Source organism: Malaclemys terrapin, chromosome 7 (assembly GCF_027887155.1).
Source record: "Malaclemys terrapin pileata isolate rMalTer1 chromosome 7, rMalTer1.hap1, whole genome shotgun sequence".
NCBI lineage: Eukaryota > Metazoa > Chordata > Testudines > Emydidae > Malaclemys > Malaclemys terrapin.
This window is the reverse complement of record NC_071511.1, coordinates 56,024,793-56,045,345: the sequence shown is the minus strand read 5'-3', so window position 1 is coordinate 56,045,345 and position 20,553 is coordinate 56,024,793. Positions and strand designations below refer to the sequence as shown.

At 48.9% G+C, this 20,553-nt stretch overlaps 1 protein-coding gene across 1 annotated transcript; it reads left to right on the top strand.

The window, feature by feature from the left end:
- The first annotated feature begins 663 nt into the window (after window positions 1-663).
- On the top strand, window positions 664-20,249 carry LOC128840405 (acyl-CoA desaturase-like). The gene is made up of 6 exons (XM_054034321.1): window positions 664-883; window positions 7,147-7,426; window positions 11,708-11,838; window positions 13,326-13,531; window positions 14,851-15,083; window positions 17,087-20,249. Exons 1-6 carry the CDS (start codon window positions 854-856, stop codon window positions 17,281-17,283), a joined length of 1,077 nt encoding a protein of 358 aa, XP_053890296.1. The 5' UTR covers window positions 664-853; the 3' UTR covers window positions 17,284-20,249.
- Window positions 20,250-20,553: the final 304 nt, after the last annotated feature.

Sequence of the window (20,553 nt, the reverse complement as noted above, 5' to 3'; positions counted from 1 at the left end):
TGGAGAGGTCATATACTTTTACTAATGTAACCTTGATACCTCATCATAAGCTATCAGTGCTGAAACAACATTCCTAAAACATATCACCTTCTGAATGATTCATAGACCCGAAAACCTAGACAATTCAATGGCAGAGTTCTTCTTTTTCAGCTAATATGTACAGAAAGAGAAGGAATGCTGCATTATGGACCTGATCCAATGACCATTCAAGTCAATGGAAAGAACCCCATTAACTTAAGTGAGCATCAAGTTGGGTCCTGAAAGGTAGACAACATAGCATTAGCCATAGTACTGACACAGGGGTGACCCTTTGCAATTCCCTACACAATTATCTGGTGAACACCCTTTACTTAGACATTAATTACATCACATTTTTAGACAAGACCATGGTAATTGTCAGGAGTGAGCTATTCCACCTATTGAGATCCGGGAGGTGGGCGGGCAGCTGAAGACCCCCTCCCCCAGCCGAAGGCGAAGAGCGACTCTGCAGGTGCGAAGGCATCACGAGCAATTCTCCAGCCGCCTCCTTAGGAGCAAGCTGCAGGGCTGGACCCTGAGCTGTTAATGTCGTAGGAAAACAACAGCCCTAATACACGCTGCGGGGGTGGCTGCAAGCCCAGGGCACAGAGAGCTGAAAATTCTCAGGCTGGGGAGCCGGAGCCAGCCAAGCCAAGCCAAGGCAGGGAGACACAGCCCTGTTCATCTCCCTGGGAGGGGCCCGGATCACGCCCCCCGTGTCAGCCCCGGAGGCGGTGCAGCGCAGCGCCTGATCCGCAGAACGCATCTATCAGCGCGGCTCCTGCAGAGGCGATCAGAGCGCGCTGCGAGCAAACCCAGACAGGTTTCTCTTCGGATGGCTGCGCGTTTGCTTCGGGAGGAGAAGGTAAGCTCGGCTGTGGCGTCTCTCCGCAGCCCCGGGCAGGCCACCTCAGTAACCGAGGTGTGTGTGAAGGGGGCATGATGGGCTAGTAGCGCCGCCTGGCACTGCGGGTGCTGCTCACACCCTATTTTCAATTGCTTTGAACTTTGCCAGGCGGTGACTACTCGGGTTTAAATCTCCCGTGCCAGGGGGCTGGCTCGGGCTGAACTTTTCGGGAAAATTTCCGCCCAAATGGCCCAGCTGTTTGTGAGACCGAGCCATGGGCAAGCCAGGCTGTTTGCTTAGGTAACAGCTCCCGTTCTGAGCCAGGTGCCCTAGCCCCCCGGCCGGGAGCAGCGATTGGAATTGGGGCGCCTCTGTGTCGGGGACGGGCCTTTCCTCCAGCTCCCTGAAAATCCCCCCCCCCCCATCTGACCCGGTTAGAAGGAGCCGCTGGAAAAAAAAACCAGTTAGCACATACTGGGGAGAGACTACGCAGCTCTATTTCCAGGAGATGCCTGCACTGGGCATGCTCCAGGCGGGGCGGGGACAGAGTCGGGCTTTTGCTATTGCAGTTTCCGGCTCGGCTGTTCTGGGCTGGGGCCGGGAGCAGAGACCCTGGCTCTCCTGTGCTCTCGGGGACCCTTCTGCTGGACCCAGCCCCAGGCAGTGTGGAGGAGGCAGCTGCCTGATTCCAAAGCAGAGCGCACAAGAGGATGGGTCCCGGGCTGGAACTGGCTGGGCTAGGAGTCAGGAGCTGGAAGCAGAGGATATTGGGACTGTTTCAGCAAAAAGACTGAGACTGGGAGCCAGGGGGCCAGCCGGCCAGGGAGGGGAGGGGGCAGACTGAGATCAGAGGAGGGACTGGGGGAGACCGGGGCTGGCTGGGCAAGGAGGCTGGAACTGGGAGCCAGCGGGGTTAGGAGAACGAGGGAGGGAGACAGACCTGATAAGGAGCCAGGGTGCACAAGGCGAACTGGGACTAACCAAGGAGCTGATGTGGGGAGGGGAAGGGGTGCACTGAGATTGGACATGGAGCCCAGGGAAGGAGACTGTGAGACCGAGGGGACAGGAACATGGGTATGGGGTGACTGGAGCCCTAGCTGGGGGAGACCGATCAGACAGGGATCTGGGAGGGGGGAATTGGAACTGGCTTGGTATGATGGAAATTCTGATTATTATTTTTTTCAGTTTGCTGTTTTTAAAAACCTGTGAACTTGCAACCTTAATGCTGTTCTTTTAATGTAGTAGTTGTGTGTAAATTCAAGCATGCAAAAGTTAGGAAATACCAGGATGAAGGTTCCCTGTGCAACTAGAAGAGGGATGGAGGGGAAGAGACAGAGCCCCTCGCTTAAAGCGACAGGATATTTTTTGGCCAGGCTCTTCCTTGTGCAGGGGAATGTGTTTAATTCCAAATGGCTGTGGGAGTAGGCAAGGCATGTAGGGTATGTCCGAGTGAGGCTCTCAGCTGCTACAGTCACTGCAGGAAGGTATTCCTGAGCCTCTGGATTCTGCCCCAGGAAAGGGAGGAGTTGGTGGTCATGTAAGTTGCATGGTCTGATTTTAATGCCTCCGTCAAGAAGTTGCATCACAGTGGGGCCAGCTTCTATTGCCCTGCCACCAAAGATACAAAATAGCCTTCACAGCTACAGCACTCAGACGTCCTTGGTATCTCCAAAGATATTGGGCTGGAACCTGCCATTGTAATTGGGTAGTGGCCTTACACCCAGTTTGCATGGGTAGAAATGATTGCGCTTGGTGAAGGGCAGCGGAGGCCCATTGGGGCTGATTCTCAGGAGTGTTGAGCACCCACAACTCACGTTGGCAGTGATCACGCCTGGCTGAGAGGAGGAGAAGTTACTCCAGATTTAATGAAAAGATCCTGCCTAGTGAGGTCACTTGTGCGTGATCCTTTCATCATGCTAGTGTGATCTGGCATTTCTGCTAGTACAGAGGGGTAGAGCATGTGAAGAATGAATGTTGTGTCATGGTTGTATCAGGGGAACTGGGAGCCAGGATTCCTAAGGTCTATTTTTAACTGTGCCACTGACTCACTATGTGACCTCTGGCAAATTGCTTTGCCTCTCTGTGCCTCGATTTCTCTTCTCTGAATGTGGAGGATAATGATACTGACCAGCAGCCAAGAAGTGTGAACTCCAAGTTCTAAGTGGGAGCACCCAACACTATCCTTATCCTCCGCACTCCTCACCCAGAGATCTCAAAGCACTTATTCAAAGATTCCAAGTCCAGAAGGTTTAGGTTGGACATTAGGAAAAACTTCTTAACTGTCAGGGTGATTAAGCACTGGAACAAATTGCCTAGGGAGGTTGTGGAATCTCCATCATTGGCGATTTTTAAGAGCAGGATAGACAGACACCTGTCAGGGATGGTCTAGATAATACTTAGTTCTGCCATGCGTGCAGGGGGCTGGACTAGATGATCTCTCAAGGTCCCTTCCAGTCCTGTGATTCTATGAGTTTGTGACTGTGATCATCTAGTCTGACCTCATGTATAACACAGGCCAGAGAATTTCCCCAAAATAGTTCCTAGAGCAAAGCTTTTGGAAAAACAGCCAATCTTGATTTAAAAATTGTCAGTGATGGAGAATCCACCACAACCATTGGTAAATTGTTTTAATGGTTAATTACCCTCACTGTTAAATAGTTACGCCTTATTTCCAATCTGAATTTGTCTAGCTTCAATTTCCAGCCATGGGGTCATGTTCTTCCTTTCTTTAGACTGAAGAGCCCATTATCAAATATTTATTCCCCATGTAGGTAAACTAAATAGATTGAGCTTCTTGAGTCTATCACTATAAGGAATATTTTTTTAATCTTTTACTCATTTTCGTGGCTCTCCTCTGAACCTCTCCAATTTATCAACATCCTTTTTGAATTGTTGGCACCAGAACTGGACATGGGATTCCAGCAGTAGTGCCACCAGGGCCAAATACAAAGGTAAAATAACGTTTCTGCTCCTACTCAAGATTCCCCTGTTTATGCATCCCAGGATTACATTAGCTCTTTTGCTCACAGCGTCCCACTGGGAGCTCATGTTCAGCTGACTCTCCACCATGCCCCAAAATCCTTTTTCAGAGTCGTTACTTCCCAGGATAGAGTCTCCCATCCTGTAATTATGGCCTCTATTCTTTGTTCCCAGATGTAAACATTTAGCCATATTAAAATGCATATTGTTTGCTTACGCCCCGTTTACCAAGTGACCCAGATCACTCTGAGTCAGTGACCTTTTCTCTTTGTTATTTACCACTCCCCCAATTTTTGTGTCATCTGCAGACTTTATCGGTGATGATTTTGTTTTCTTCCAGGTGATTGCTATTTAACATTTTTATCATAGGGTCAAGAACTGATCCCTGCGGGACTCCACTGAAAACAGGCAGGCTCAGTGATAGATCTCAAAATGTAGCTGTAAATGGGGAATCATCAGTTAGCCAGTTTTTAATCCATTTAATATGTGCCATGTTAATTTTATATTGTTTTTTAATCAAAATGTTGTGCCGTACCAAATCAAACGCCTTACAGAAGTTTAAGTATATTACATCAAACTGTTAACTTTATTAACCAAACTTGTAATCTCATCAAAAAAGATATCAAGTTAGTATCATTGACACTGTTTTCCATAAACCCATGTTGTTTTGCATTAATTACATTACCCTCCTTTAATTCTTTATTAGTCAAGTTCCGTATCAGCTGCTCCATTATCTTGCCCAGGATTGATGTCAGGCTGACAGACCTCAAATCACCTGGGTCATCCTGTTTACATTTTTTTTAAATTGGCACATTAGCTTTCTTCCAGTCTTCTGGAACTTCACCAGTGTTCCAAGACTTATTAAAAATCAATAATAATGGTTCAGCGAGTTCTTCAGCTAGCTGTTCATAAAATTCTTGGATGCAAGTCATCTGGGCTTGCTGATTTAAAAATGTGTAACTTTAGTACCTGCCTTTTAACATCTTCCAGGAATACTAGAGGAATGGAAAGAATGTTATCACCATATGATGAGACTATATCATCTGTTTTTTCCTCAAATACAGAACAGAAATATTTATTGAAGACTTCTGCCTTTTTGCCATGATTATTGATAATTCTACCATTTCCATCTAGTAATGGACCAATACTATTTTCAGGATTCTTTTTGTTCCCACTATATTTTAAAAACTCCTTCTTATTGTCCTCACTCTGTTAGCCATAGATGTCTCCTTGTGTCCTTTTGTTTCCCTTATCAATTTTCTACAATTCCTAATTTCTGAGTTATACTCTTTAGTACCAACTTCCACTATATACACACACACACTAACTCCTCACTTAACATTGTCCCGATTAACGTTGTTACGTCACTGATCAGTTAGAGAACATGCTCGTTTAAAGTTGTGCGATGCTCCCTTATGTTGTTTTGCAGCTGCCTGCTTTGTCCACTGCTTGCAGGAAGAGCAGTCCGTTGTAGCTAACTGGTGGGGGCTTGAAACCAGGGTGGACCGGCAGCCCCCCCATCAGCTCCCCTAAGTTGTGGCCGCCCAGCAGGCTATCAATTGCCGGGCAGTTCAGCTGTCCCTCCCCCCACTTCCGAGTGCTGCTTCTGCCCTCTGACTTGGACCTCGTCCCGGGAGCCTCCTGCTTGCTGTGCAGAGGGTGGGGGAAGAGTGTCCCCCTTCCCCTGGTCCTGTACCCCACCTCTACAGAGCAAGGGCAGGGATAGGACAGGCCTCAGGACGGAGGGAGCTTGCTGGCAGCAGCTGCTGTCTCAACTTGCTGATCTACTTAGAGGCAGTGTCTATAGAGTGGGGTCTGCATACTTAAAGGGGTAATGTGCATCTCTCTCTCTCTCTCTCTCTCTCTCTCTCTCTCTCTCTCTCTCTCTCTCTCTCTCTCTCTCTCACACACACACACACACACACACACACACACACACACACACACACACACACACACACACACACACACACACACACACACACACACACACACACACACACACTGTGTCTCTGTCTCTCTCTGCCATGCTGTCTCTTCCCTCCATTCATGCTGCCTTTTAGAGTGTGAGGCTACACTAATAACAATGTGTTAACCCTTGAGGGCTCAACCGAGTGCTAGTTCATCATTTAGCAGTAAGGCATTCCCTGGGAAATATCCCACCCTCTGACTTTACCACTTCAAACAAGCTTCACAGTCATCATTGCTGTGTACAATATTAAACTCTTTGTTTATAACCTAACCCCCTCATTTACATTAATTCGTATGGGGAAATTGGATTCGCTTAACATCTTTTCGCTTAAAGTAGCAATTTTCAGGAACATAACTACAATATTAAGCGAGGAGTTACTCTGTGTGTGTGTGTGTGTGTGTGTGTGTGTATATATATATATATATAAAATATGGTTTTATAGTTGCCTTTACTTTCCCTCTAAACCAAGTTGGTTTACTGATGTCAGCCAGTATCACTCTACCCGCTCAACAGACAAGAAAAGTAAGGCAGAGAGAGGTGAAAAGACACCACAAAGGGGTTGTGAGGCTTAACCCAGTAATGTCTGAACTGCTGTGAGATTCTCCATTGGAAGGGGCTGTAGAAAGGCAAAGAATTGGTATTGGGAGCAGCCCCAGGAACAAATTATGAATCTCATTCCCCCTGTTGCTGGTTTGCATGATGTAATTTATCGGTGGCTGAAAGAAATGAGCCCAGCCCAAGTTCTTAGGGACCTTTGAGTGATCAATGTAAAACACTCATTGACCAAGCCAAATGAGAGCAATTCCCTGCACCCTCAAGGGGATCTCTGCTAGTGTGTGTCTTTAAACACCTTCGCTCCCACTCTCCATGCCCCCCAAAGCCCCAGGGCTGAGATCCACCCCTGTGCAGGGCACAACAGATTCTGAGTGGTGCCTAGGGATGAAGTGGTATCTAGGCTTCTTACTGACCCCGGGGTGAGGGATTGATTGCACCGCAGGAGAACAACATGTCATTGGATGGGTGCTGCTGGGCCTGGCTGGAGAACCTGAGACTGAGTCCTGCTACCATTCAGAGGCTGCTTTAATGACCTTCTCTCCCCACACCCCCTCTCAGGATATGATGGGGGGGAGAGGGGCTCTGATGGAGAGGCACTGTCTGAGTGAGACAGCCAGCCCTGGCTGGGGGAGACCTGCTCCTAATGCCCCTCTGTCCTAGGAGATGGGTGTGATGGTGGATCAGCAGCCCAGAGCCAGCCCCTCTTGATCCTTGTGGTGGGAACCGGATTGTAACCATCACAATGTTTGTTTTTAATGTCCCCTCCCAACTCTAGCTCTCCAAGGATCTCCCCTCCTTCACCACCACTGCTACCACCAGAGCGACGAGGAATGGGGGAGCAGGCATTGAGAAGGCCTTGTCCAACCAAGAGGACTTGGGAGGAGACCGGGGCATGACAGACGATATCTTTGACGAGAGCTACTGTGAGAAGGAGGGCCCCAAGCCTGCCAGGAGATACGTCTGGAGGAACATCATCCTCATGAGCCTGCTGCATTTAGGGGCCTTGTACGGTTTGTGGCTGATACCTGCAGCAAAGCCTGTCACCTTGGTATGGGGTAAGCAGAGGCTGTGACAGATTAGGGAATATGTCTGTGTTAAGTATGAATTCCATTTGTGTGTAATTGTAACCATCACTGTGGATTTGATTATAGAATCATTAAAATGTAGGGCTGGAAGGAATCCTGAGATGTCATCTAGTACAGCCTACCCCCCCACCCCCACCCCACCGTACTCCGCTGAGGCAGGAGCGAGTAAACCTAGACCAGCCCTGACAAGTGTTTGTCAAGCCTGCTCTTAAAAACCTGCATGATTAGGATTCCATGATCTCCATTGATAATTTATTCCAGTATTTAACTATCTTTACAGTTTTTCCTAACATCTAACCTAAATCTCCCTTGCTGCAGATTAAGCCCATTACTTCTTGTCCTGCCTTTAGTGGACATGGAGAAAATTGATCCCCATCCTCTTTTATACAAGTCTTTAACATATTGGAAGACTATTATCAGGTCCCCTTGAGTCTTTGGTTTTTTTTTTTTAAGACTAAACGTGCCCAGTTTTTTAACCTTTCCTTATAGATCACTTTTTCTAAAACTTTTTTATTATTTTTGTTGCTCTTCTCTGGACTCTGCAGTTTGTCCACATCTTTTCTAAAGTGTGGCACCAAAAACTGGTCACAATACTTCAGCTGAGGCCTCACCAGAGCCAGGTGGAGCGAGACAATTACCTCCTGGGTCCTACATACCACACTCCTGTTAACACGCCCCAGAAAGACATTTACCTTTTTCGTAACAGCATCGCGTTGTTGATTTATATTCAATTTGTGACGCACAATAAGCCCCAGATCCGTATCAACAGTATGACCACCATGCCAGTTATTCCCCATGTTGTAGTTGATTTTTCCATCCTAAGTGTAATACTTTGCACTTGTCTTTATTGAATTTCATCTTGTTGATTTCAGACCAATTTATCAAAGCCATTTTGAATTCTAATTCTGTCCTCCAAAGTGCTGCAACTCCTCCAAGCTTTGGGTCATCTGCAGATTTTATAAACAGACTCTCCACTCCATTATCCAAGTCACTAATGAAAATATTGAATGGTACCAGACCCAGGACTAACCCCTGTTGGACCCCATTAGATGTGACTGCTAGTTTGACAGTAAATCATTGATAGCTGCTCTTAGAGTACAGTTTTTGAATCAGTTATGCACCCACCATGCAGTATGTTCATCTAGACCACGTTTCTGTAGTTTGCTTATGAAAATGTCATGACTGTGTCAGAAGCCTTACTAAAATAAAGATATCACATCTATTGCTTCCCCCATCCCTTAGGCCAACAACCCTGTCAAAGAAGGAAATTAGGTTGGTTTGGCATGATTTGTTCTTGAAAAATCCATGTTGGTTATTACTTATCACCCTGTTATCCTGTGGGTGCTTGCATGTTGAATAATTTATTCCATTATCTTTCCAGATATCCAAGTTAGGCTGACTGGTCTATAATTCCCTGGGTCCTCTTTGTTCCCTTTTTTATAGTTAGGTACTCTCTGTGCCCTTCTCTGTTCCTCTGGGACCTCACCCATCTTCCAGGAGTTCTTAATGGCTCTGAGATTGGTTCAACTAGTTCCTTAAGTGCCCTAGGATGAATTTCATCAGGCCCTGCCAACATGACTACATCTAGCTTATCCAAATATTCTTTAACCTGTTCTTTCCCTATTCTGGCTTGTGTTCCTTTTTCTTCATTATTATTAATTGTGTTAAGCATCTGGTCACAGTTAACCTTTTTACTGAATACTGAGGCAGAACAGGTATTAAACACCTTGGCCTTCCTGGTGCTGTCCATTTTAACTGTCCGTCCACACTAATAGTGGACCTACACTTTCCTTCCTCTTTCTCTTGTTTGTAGAAACCTCTTATTGCCTTTTTATGTCCCTTGCTAGCTGTAGTAGTGTCTTAGCCTTTCAGATTTTTGTCCCAACGTGCCAGTGCTGTCCTTTTGTGCCCCTCCTGAGCAATTTGTCAGTGTTTCTACTTTTTGTAGGATTCTATTTTGATTTTTCAGGTCACTGAAGAGCTCCCGATGCAGCCATATTGGCCTCTTAGTATTCTTCCTCTCTTTTCCACTGGTCACAAGCTCCCGAAGGACAGAACTACTGGTGCAGAACCAAGTCGGATCTGTTGCACGGCCGATGGACAGGGTGCTGTAACCCCAGGCCCAGTCTAAGAAAGGGGGAATTGTATGATTCCACCCCAGGAAAGGTGAAGGCCTGAGGTGGTGCTCTCAGGCCAGGAAGAGGTCAGAGCGTGCAGCCAGCCCGGTAAATGTGACTTATTGGGGGAAGCCTGGTGGGATGATTGTGACAGTGGTGAATTTCCAATAAGTGACAACAGCAGTAAAAACAAGTATTGTAGAAGGAAAAAGCAAGAGAAAAAGGGGCTTGTGTTCGGGTTGGGAAGAGAGTAGGGAAGGGCAGAAGGGAAGCATGAGTTCCGAACGGCTCGGGACAGATCAGTTAATCAAGTTGCGCAAAGAGAGGAAGCTAAACTCAAAAGAGGTAGAAAGGTCAGAGCTGGTGTCTTTGCTGTATGATGATGACTGTAGGCAGAATGGGGCACCAGCACCAGCCCAGGACCTAGACGAAGGTTCCTGTTCTCTTGCAGCCCAGAATGGCCCAACTCTCAAATCAACAGCGGCGGGGGTGGAGGAGGTGCAGCTGGAGGAGGAGAAGCTGCAGCTTGAGAGAGAAAAGCTGCCCTTGGAGGCCAAGCAGCTTGCTGACTGGTATCAGGCCAGAGCAGAGCAGGAGAAGCAGCACCAGCATGAGCAGGCGGAACGAGAACCACAGAGAGAGCACGAACTGGATCTTGCACAAGTGAGGAGCCAGGGACCGAGGGATCCAGTAAGTGGGGCTAGTATCAGGAATGCCAGCTCTGCAGGGGGCATAGCTGCTGAAATGCTTCCCTGGTTTAAGGGGGTGGGGATATCAATGCCTGTCTCTTGTGATTTGAATCTAGGCCCCCCTGAAGATTGCCATAGAGGCCTCCAGCAAAAGGGATGCTGCAGTCTCTGGGGATCATGGTCAAATTATAGGCGCCTTCCTCCTTACATTTCAGCTGGCTCCCAGGCTTATGGGTAGGGCCCTACCAAATTCACAGCCATAAAAAATGTGTTAGAGACTGTGAAATCTGGTCTTTTGTGTGCTTTTACTCTACTATACAGATTTCATGGTGGGACACCAGTGTTTCTCAAACTGGGGATCCTGATCCAAGAGAGGGTTGTTTTGGAGGGGGATTTGCAAGGTTATTTTAGGGGGGGGTCATGGTATTGCCACTCTTATTTCTGCACTGCCTTCAGAGCTGGGTGGCTGAAGAGCGGGAACTGCTAGCCAGGTGCCAAGTTTTGAAGGCAGTGCCCTGCCAGCAGCAGCACAGACATAAGGGTGGCAATGCCATACCATTCTACTCTTACTTTTGCGCTGCTGCTGGTAGCGGCTCTGCCTTCAGAACTGGGCTCCCAGCCAGCAGCTGCTGCTCTCCAGCTGCCCATCTCTGCAGGCAGCGCCATCGCCAGCAGCAGTGCAGAAGTAAGGCTAGCAGTATCACCCCCCCCAATAACCTTATGACACACATACCCCCCCCCCCCCAACTCCTCTTTGGGTCAGGACCCCTACAATTACAACACTGTGAAATTTCAAATTTACATTTCTGAAATCATGAAATGTATTATTTTTAAAATCATATGACCATGAAATTGACCAAAATAGGCTGTGAATTTGATAGGGCCCTACTTATGGGAAAATATTTTAGAAGGAAAAAGGGGATGACATATATGGAGGTGGCAGCTAGCTGGGGGAACCTCTGCAAGTGGGCAAAGGTTGGGGGCCTTGCTGCCTTAGAAGAGCTGTATGAGAGACGTAGGTTGGAATGGTTTTATGATCTGTGTCCCCGTGACTTTAGAATGTGCTTAGGGATCAGAAGCCATGAAGACGTGCATCAACTTCTTGTTGCTTTAAGTCCTTTTTCTCTCATGTTGTGCTTTGTTCCTGCTGCTACCATTAAATCATACAAAGGCTAAACAACACTTTGGTTTAAGAAGGCTGTCTGGTCACTGTGTTCACCACTGGACACAGCTCCCGAAGGAAAGAATCGCAGGTCTGCCCGGTCGGACCTGCTGGGTAAGCATGGTTAATCCACAGAGTACTGTAGCCCAGAGCCTGGTCTGAGGGTGGGGGAATCCCAGGATTCCATCCCAGAAAAGGTAAGGGCACGAGGCCTAGTGTCCAAGGGGTGAATTCTGACCTCTATCTGAGGTGCAGTTGTGACACCCCCTCTTCTTGCGTCCAGGGTTCCTGTGTTTCCTGCTGAGTGCTCTGGGGATAACAGCAGGAGCGCATCGCATCTGGAGCCATCGGTCCTACAAAGCCAGCTTGCCCCTCAGGATCTTTCTGGCCATAGCCAACTCCATGGCTTTTCAGGTAGGAACCCCTTTTGCCTCTTCCCAGGTTCTCAGCCTTGGAGCGAAGCAGTGAGACCCCAGCTGCAGCCACACATGCAACAGAGAAGCAGGGGACAGTCACGTTCCATTATTCTACCATGTCTCCTATAGAAACATTTCCCTCTGAGAGCTGCATCTCCTCAGCTGTGCTTGAGTCTACATCTTCCACGGGAGGGGGTGACTCAGTGCTGCTGGGATGGGGGAGGGGTATTGGGCATGCACCCATGCAACTCTGCATGCCGCCCTCTGTATGCTGACTTCAGGAGATGCTGAGGATACTTGGCACCTCCCAGTGGTGGGCTGTAAAGGAGTCCGGATACCCCAGTGGTTGGAACTGAGGCCTGGCACCTGTATCCTTCTTTACCACTAACATGTTGTGTGTCCTGCAGGTAAATCACTTCCTCTCACTGCAAGAAGGATGGTCTTGTGGTTAAGGCGCTAGACGGGGATGCAGGAGACCTGGGTTCAATTTTTGTCTCTGCCACAGATTCCCTGTGTGACCTTGGCAAGTCTCTATGGGCCTCACTCTTCCCATCTGTAAAACGGATGATAACGTTACTTGCCTGCCTGCAGAGTGATGGTCAGGAGAAATCCCCCATATTATTGAGATTAAGTTGGTGCTCGGACTCTGCAGTGACAGGTGCCATAAATGTGCCTGGATAATGCCTCCGTTTCCCTGCTGTAGGATGGGATGAGATTTAACCAGCTTTTCAAAAGTGCTTTGGGATTCCTGTGTGAGAGAGGCAATGTACATGGGAACCGTTTTCACTAGTAGTGCTTGTCATAATTTCATTAAAAATGTTTATTCTGAACATTTCACCATTTTCAAAGCTGGTTTTGAAATGGACCAATCTTTATTTATAAACCTTTCTCTAGAGATTATGTTTAAACCAAAAGATTCTTTTTTTGTTTTTGAACATTTTTAAAACTGAAATTTTTCCATTTCAAAAGGAAAAAATGCTTTTTTGAAACTGTTTGACTTTAAAAAAATAAATCCCACCCTGGTGCTAAGCTGACGAATAGGAGTAATTTGCAGTGGTGGTGTAGCCATGTTAGTCCCAGGATATCAGAGAGACAAGGTTGGTGAAGTAATATCTTTTACTGGACCAACTTCTGCTGGTGAGAGAGAAGCTTTCAAGCTACGCAAAGCTGAATGTCTGAAGAGCTCTGGGTGTCTTTCACAAGCAGAAGTTGGTCCAATAAATATGACTTCACCCAATTGTCTCTCCAATCAGTTAGCAATGCACCTGAGGAGGGGCAAACCAAATCCTAAAAATGATCAATTTAAAAAAAAAAATTCAATAAAAGTGGAAGGTTCTAAGGAAAATTGAGATGTTTTGGTGAAAATTTTTTTTTTTTTTAAACTTGGCCAAATACTGTTAAAACAAAAACAAATTTTAGTTGAGAAATGTGGCCTAGCTCTTATCCTTGCTGATCTGGTGAGTCATCCAGCCATGTTCATTCCAGAATGACATCTACGAGTGGGCCCGAGATCACCGCGTCCACCACAAGTTCTCCGAGACTGATGCGGACCCTCATAATGCCACGCGGGGCTTCTTCTTCTCCCATGTTGGCTGGCTGCTGGTGCGCAAACACCCCGATGTCATTGAGAAGGGCCGGAAGCTGGACATGGCTGATCTGAAGGCCGACAAAGTGGTGATGTTCCAGAGGAGGTGAGCCAGGTGCGGCCGAGGTAGGGGAAGAAAATAGGGTGATTGTGGCACAAGGTGAAGGGTAGGTGTTGACCAATGCATCACTGGGGCACCAAAGGGGCTCTGAGGCATGGCATCCGGCTACAGGAATCTCTCACAGGGGTAGTAAGTAGGCGAACCACGGGCCAAATCCAGACCGCCAGACATGTTTGAATGGACCTCAAAATCTTTTATTTACTTATCGTTATTTTTGTATTTTCTCTGGAGTCTGGACCTGACTAGACCTTGACCAAGACATTTGGACCTTGACAAAAAATAATTGACTACCCTTGCTCCAGAGCAAAACTAACCCTCTTGTGAGTCACCCCGGATCCTTTCTGCAGGTGACCAGCCCCAAATGAAGTCAATGGGACACTTCAGGTGTGTTTGGAGCATCGGGGCCATTGTTTGCAAACCTGGGCAGAAATCCATGAGGAACAAGTTCCATCCAGCACAGCAGTGGGCTATATTGTATGTTTTCCTTTTTTTTAAAATGGGAGAGGAGGAAGTGAGGTCAGAAAAGGCACAGAGGGCCCAGTGCCAACCTCTTGTGTAAAACATGTCCTGCTGCCGCGGCCTTAGCAGGGGAGCATGCGCACACACACACCCTGCACGAGTCTCCCCCTGTGCAATCTTTCACTTGCTGGGATTGGGTTTCCCTCCTTCTATCCCCTCCCGCACCGCGCACACACGGCCCAGTTCCCCAGGGCAGCCGAGCGCCAGGCCTCCCCCAGTGTGAGTGACAGGTTCCCTGACAGACGGAAGAGAGGAGTCTGCTGCAGCCCACAGGTAAGGAGCCAGAGCTTGAGCTGCAGCAGCGCATGCCCTGAGATCTGGAGGTCCCTGGTTTAATCCCAGGTGCATCAGCCAAGATGGCAGCTGTCGCACACCTCCCCACACCCCTCGTACAAATGTGACCTGGCAGCAATAATGATAGATGGAGCCCTAGGAAGCCTGGCAGCTCTGCTTCAAAGCACCTGTACTTCATTCCCAGCTCATCTGCTGGGTCCTTCTTACCCCTGCCAGCGGGTGTGTGGCTCTCATTGTGTGCCCAGCCTATCCCCTTTATTCTTCTGTGCCCACACTGTCAATGCCCTTGTTTTCCTTTTTCTCCAGGGGTCAAACCGGGGCAGAGGTGGGCTGGTTCTGTGCTGTTTTCTTTGTATAGTTTAAAATTAGCATCTTTTCCCCTGCCCCGGAGACTCAGCGCTGGTAGATGACCTGAACTGCCCATGCCCCTCAATGCTCCTCCATGGGATGCACCCGCCCATTAACTCTCTCCCCATTCTGTTTCCTGGCAGGTTTTACAAGCTTTCTGTGGTGGCCATGTGCTTCCTGTTCCCAACCCTAGTGCCCTGGTGCTTCTGGGGGGAATCTCTTCGCAACAGCTTCTTCCTTCCCGCCATCCTGCGCTACGTGCTGGTGCTCAACGCCACCTGGCTTGTGAACAGTGCTGCACATATGTTTGGCAACCGGCCCTATGATCGAAACATCAACCCCCGGGAGAACCGCTTGGTCACATTTGGAGCCTTAGGTACGTTGGTGGTGTCTTTTAATTCCAAACCACTCCACAAACTGACTGTGAATGAGACAGGCAGAGATCACTGCACCCGCCACTGAAATGCAGCTGTGTCTGGGGAGGAACACAGCAGCTGTTCAGTAGGGCATAGCAACGGTGCAGGAGAGTCTGGGAGAGAAGTGAAGAGGAATAACATCCATTTATAAAACTGTGGGACAGGGGAAATTTTAGGTGCATAATTACATAAAATGGACCAGATCCTCAGCTGGTGTAAATCTGCATTGCTTTGAAGTCCATACAGCTATCCTGATTTACATCAGGATCTGACCCTAGGAACCCCAATGTTCCTGCACTCACATACAGGAAGGCCAGAAGCGCATAGACTCCATCTGGGTGATTTCGCCCACGCACCTGCAGACCTGCGCATTCACTGGAGTGTCTCATGCTGTAGTCAGTGGGTACATATGGCAGTGGGGTTATCTTCTCCAGTGTCCTGCATATAGCACCTCTTTATCTCAAATGAGATTTATTTGCCCTGCTTGAAGGTCTCACCGCCTGTTTGTTATGATGACAATTGCCCCCCGCTCTCTCTTTTCACCTCTGGGAAATGATGCTTCTGAAATAGCTGGACACACGCAGCCAGAAGTGCCCAGTGGTTTCTGAATTGAGACAGCCAAGTCCTGATTTTCAGAGGTGCTGAGGACCTGGGGAAAATGAGCCCAGAATCACCATTAGCTTTGTACTGCTTTCCTGCGCCAGATTCTCAGCTCGTGTGTATCATAGCTCTGTGGACTTCGGCAGCACTCCACTGATTTACATGAGTTGGGGATCTGGCTCCAGACTTTCACTAGCGAGAGTTGGAGCTGCACAGTTCCCATCTGGATCTGAGCTTCTCAGACTCTGGGGATGGAAGATGGATGGATGGAGCCTCCAAGAAGGGCCAGGACTCACTTCAGATCTCACCAGGAGCTCAGCCAAAGCTAGATGGCTTCTCTCTGGGAGATGGAGGAGGAATCCGAAACCCCCACAAGCCTCACTAGGCTCTCTGAGGGGGCCCATTTTAAGGGCTTTAATAAGGGGAGGCCCAGGCACAAGCAGAAATGCCAGAAATATCCTGAGTTTTCTCACCCAATTTGACAGCTTCAAGAGAGGGTCAGATAAACAGCCAACCGAGGTCTGGCCGGACCTGTGCTGAGATTAACCAGCCCTCACTTGTTCTCCCCTCCAGCCTGCCCTGGCCTCCTCACATGCCCTTAGCACCATCCTGGTCCTCCTCTGGTGTTGGACTCGGTGCAGAGGAGACGGGGCTGGTGGGTGATGTTACACATGGGCAATTGGGGCTGAGGAGTCTGAGCTGGTGTTGAAAGAGGGGAGAGCAGCAGGACAGCCAGCCACCAGGGGCTGCTCAGCCCCTACTCCCCCCCCCCCCCCGCCTTTCCCCGCCCAGTCAGGGTGCTGCGTGCCTGGCTCCGAGTGCTGTCCCTTTGTGACTGGCCGTTTGTAGGCAGGTCCCATTGACAGGGCTGGTATTTTCTGACATTCTCCCCACCTTGGCCTCTCACCGGTGCATTGTCACCAGCCTGTCGATGGGGGAGTGCGCACGTAGCCAGCGCTTCCGCCACTGCCTTGTCACACCCTGCTCAGAGTAGGGTCGATGGCCCAGTGGTAGCAGTGCTCAGGCTCACCCCACGCTGGCGCTTCCACTGATGGAGCTGTGCCAGGGATAGACCAACATTGGGAGACTTTCTAGAAACCCTCCGTGTAGACACAGCCTCGGCACACGGAGCCCGGGCTAAGCACAGGGCGTGGGCCAGCTCCCAGCAAAGTCAATGGGCTGCAAGGGGAGGAGGATCACGGGGCTGTCCCTGCCCCAAGGGGAGCACAGTCTGCATTCGGCACAGATGGCCCATTCTGGGGACATGGTGCCCGAGCCTGGGGAAGGGGCTTCTAGAGCGTGATGGTTTCAAACCCAGCTTCAGATACATTTACAGTGTCTTGTCCCTGCTCTTCCGTTCCAGGCGAAGGCTTCCACAATTACCACCACACCTTCCCCTACGATTACTCCACCAGCGAGTTCGGCTGGCACTACAACTTCACCACAGCCTTCATTGATCTCATGTGCCTCCTGGGGCTGGCCAGCGACCGCAAGAAGGTCTCCAAGGAGACCATCCTGGCTCGGAAAATTCGGACTGGCGATGGGAGCCACAATGGCTGAGGGCCCATTTTTTCCCCCATGTTTTATTTCCCCCCAAGCGAGCTGGGCACAGGGTTTTATGTTCTATTTACTAACCATTGAATAATGCTACCAGGTTGCTTCAGATGATGATGATTTTAACCCCCTCCTGCACAATGTATTTTAAATGATGTATTTAAGACCTATAACTTTGTCTCTCTAATGCTCAGCAGCTCCATCCCTCTCTTCTCTCTTTCTTCTTTTTGTTCTTCTTTTGTCAAGTTCTCTCCCTTTTGTCTCTCTAACGCTCAGCCCTCCCTCTCCTCTCTTTCTTCTTTTTGTTCTTTTGTCTCTCTCTGGCAAGATCTCTCTCTTTCCCTCTAACCCCTCCATGCTTCATTCTCTCCTTGGCAGGGAGCTGGTTGAAAGCCTGTCCAGGGCAGATCCTGCCGCTGGCTGAAGAGTTGAGCCAAAGTCAGGGACTCTTTCCCTAGAAATCCCCCTTTCCTGCCTCTGGCTCTCCTGCCCTCCCAGGGCTGCTGATTCAGGGCAGACAAAGTGGCAACTGATATGGCCACATCCAAGTGAATTGATCCTGTGCGTGACCAGCTAGAAAGCGGGGATGATGCTATGTCAGAGACACAGGGGAGCCTCGTGTCTGTGCAGATGGGCTTCCTGCAGCCAATTAACAAGTACCTGATAGAAACCGACACCAAAGCAGGGACACTGAGAGGGTTAAAGCATGAGAAAGTTACAGGGTCCCAGCCCAGTGCTGTGTGTGACCTCTTCCCAGCACAGCCCTTCTGAAGCCAGGAGGTGGAGCCACGGCTACTGGGCAGATCCAGGATGGAGATGGGACTGAATTGCCCCACTGTGCCAGGGGCAGGAAAGCATGTCATGTGGCCCGTGATCCGCTCCCAGCCCCTTCCAAAGCAAATCAGAGATGTCCTGGGGCCAGTGACTGCCTGTTGCACACACTGCAGTGGGAAGTGCTGGTGCAGCCATTGCTGATGGCGGCCGTTCCCGTAACTCCCCCAGACACACGGTGCTAGAGCAGGGTGCTGGCTGCTGGGCCATGTGTAATTCGTCCCCTGGAGACAGAGCCTTTGCTCTGGCGAGGGAGGTCCGCTGCACAGCACCGCGGCCTGGGCACGGAAGGGGCCTGTTTCACTCCTTGGCAGCACTGACAGCGGAGGCTAATGCCAGGCTGACTGCGCTGTCTGAGGCCTCAAGACATTGGGGGGAAGGGTTAAAACCCTTGTGCGTTTCACCCCATAGCACTTACAGATGCCGCGGACAGGCGTGGCATTCCCATCAGCCACTCGCCAGATAGTGCTGTGGTGCTGGGTGAAAGCTAGCGAGGTGCCCAGGCTGCTGGATCCTGGGGCAGAGCTGGGAAAGGCTGGACTGGGGTGGAGGAATGATGCTGAGATGCTCCTTCCCCCTTCCCAGCTGTGCTGCGTATCCTCAAGGGCAGGGTCCAGCCTTCCCACTTTGGCCAAGGTGAGCACAGCACTGCTGATGTCTTGCTGCGGTCGCAAAGCTCTTGCTGTCAGCCAAGAAGTCGTCCCTGGCCTTGTTCCTGTACATTGCTGTGACCAGAACTGTCCAGCTTTGCAGCGCAGCCTGCCCTCTAACTGAGCTAGCGAGATGAACGGGCTCAGGAGCAGGCCACCAGCAGATAAGCCAGTCGGGAAGCTTTTAATTCCTGGGCTCTATACCCGGGAGGTGGATGGCTGGGTGGGATTCCCCACCGCTGAGATTTATAATTGCTCATAGGGTGGCTGTGGATAGTTTTATCCAACCGGATACAAAGAAACCTGCATGTCATAATCCTGGGCCAGGTCCATCCCTGGTCCAAACCCCACTGACTGGAGTCTACACCCTGGGTGAATTTGGCCTCCCCCAATAGTTCTTCCCTCACCTCATCATCCGGACATGTTGTGTGATGCAACCTACTGTTCAGATACATGACACAACATGCTACGGCATCCACCATCCTCTCAGGAGAAAAGCAAGGGGTTAATCTGTACGTTGCCTCTAGATCCCAAGAGTATTGATCACATCCAAAAATGCTGACACAGTGGGGAAGCGGAGTGGAAGTAACAAAACAGCGCCGGTGTTTGCCCAGTCACTTTGTCAGTAAATTGGCATACATCTCTGGGTGCCTTAAGTCTTTCTTTAATACACATAGGAGTATTGACAGCTATTTGCAGGATGTTTTTCTTTCTATGATGAATTATGGAAATTTGATTATTAATTATTTATTTACCACTATCAAATTGTGGGTGCAGGTGATTTTGAATGTATTGAGTTAGAATTTGTTAGATTAAGGGACAGATGCATCATTTTAAATAGAACCTTGTTTGCTTTGTATTTCTTTCTTTGGTGGCATGTTTGTATCCTAAGTGTGTTCTCTGTGAGTTTAGCTAAAGTGAGTCAGAGTGAGAGGTGGACGTAGACAAAGCACGAGCATGTCTAGTGGCTAGAGCAGCAGGCCTCCTGAGCTCTATTCCCAGCTTTGCCACTGACTTACTGAGAGATCTAGGGCAAGTCAGTTAACTGCTCCATGCCTCAGTTTCCCTCTCTGTAAAATAGGGATAGCACCCTACCTCACAGGGGTGTTGTGAGGCATAATTAATACTTGTAAAGTGAGATCAGGGTGTGGAAAGCCCAATATACATGTTAGTAGTGGCGGCGGTGGTGGTAAATGACTGGATTGCAAACAGTGTTCTCAGCCCCTCTGGTATCCTGGAGACGGGACGTGCAAGTGTTGGATAAGTAGTGAAGGATTGGAAGGTTGAATCTGTGCATTGTCTAAGCTCTGTTGCTATTGAAATGTGAGTGGGATACAACTTTCCCGGGGTTGGTTTCTGCATTCTAAGATCTCCATGTTTTGTCTACTGAAAAACTTTTTGAAATAATTTCTACTAATTTGGAATCAGGCGGCTGGTTGTGCTGATCTGAACTGGTATCTGTTCATAATAAAAGTTTACTTCAAAATTCAACTACCTGACTACAAAGGGCTGGGCGGGTTGGAGCCATCAGAGGCTGCTGTTCCTGCAGATATTTCCTCCTATAGGAGTTCGGGAGAAAGGGAACCTGTCTTTTTAAATGTGGTGATTTGAGCTGCTTTGAGTGGTGCTCATTCTGGCTTTGCCAGAATTAAATTCCCTTCCTTTATCAGAGGCACAGCCTTCCATTTTGAGGGACATTTTTTGCCTGCATGTTCTGTAATACTTGCAGTCCTTCCTGGTTATTTTTATCAAATGTTTTTTCTAGTTTTACTTGTGCCTGGTTATTAAATTCCCA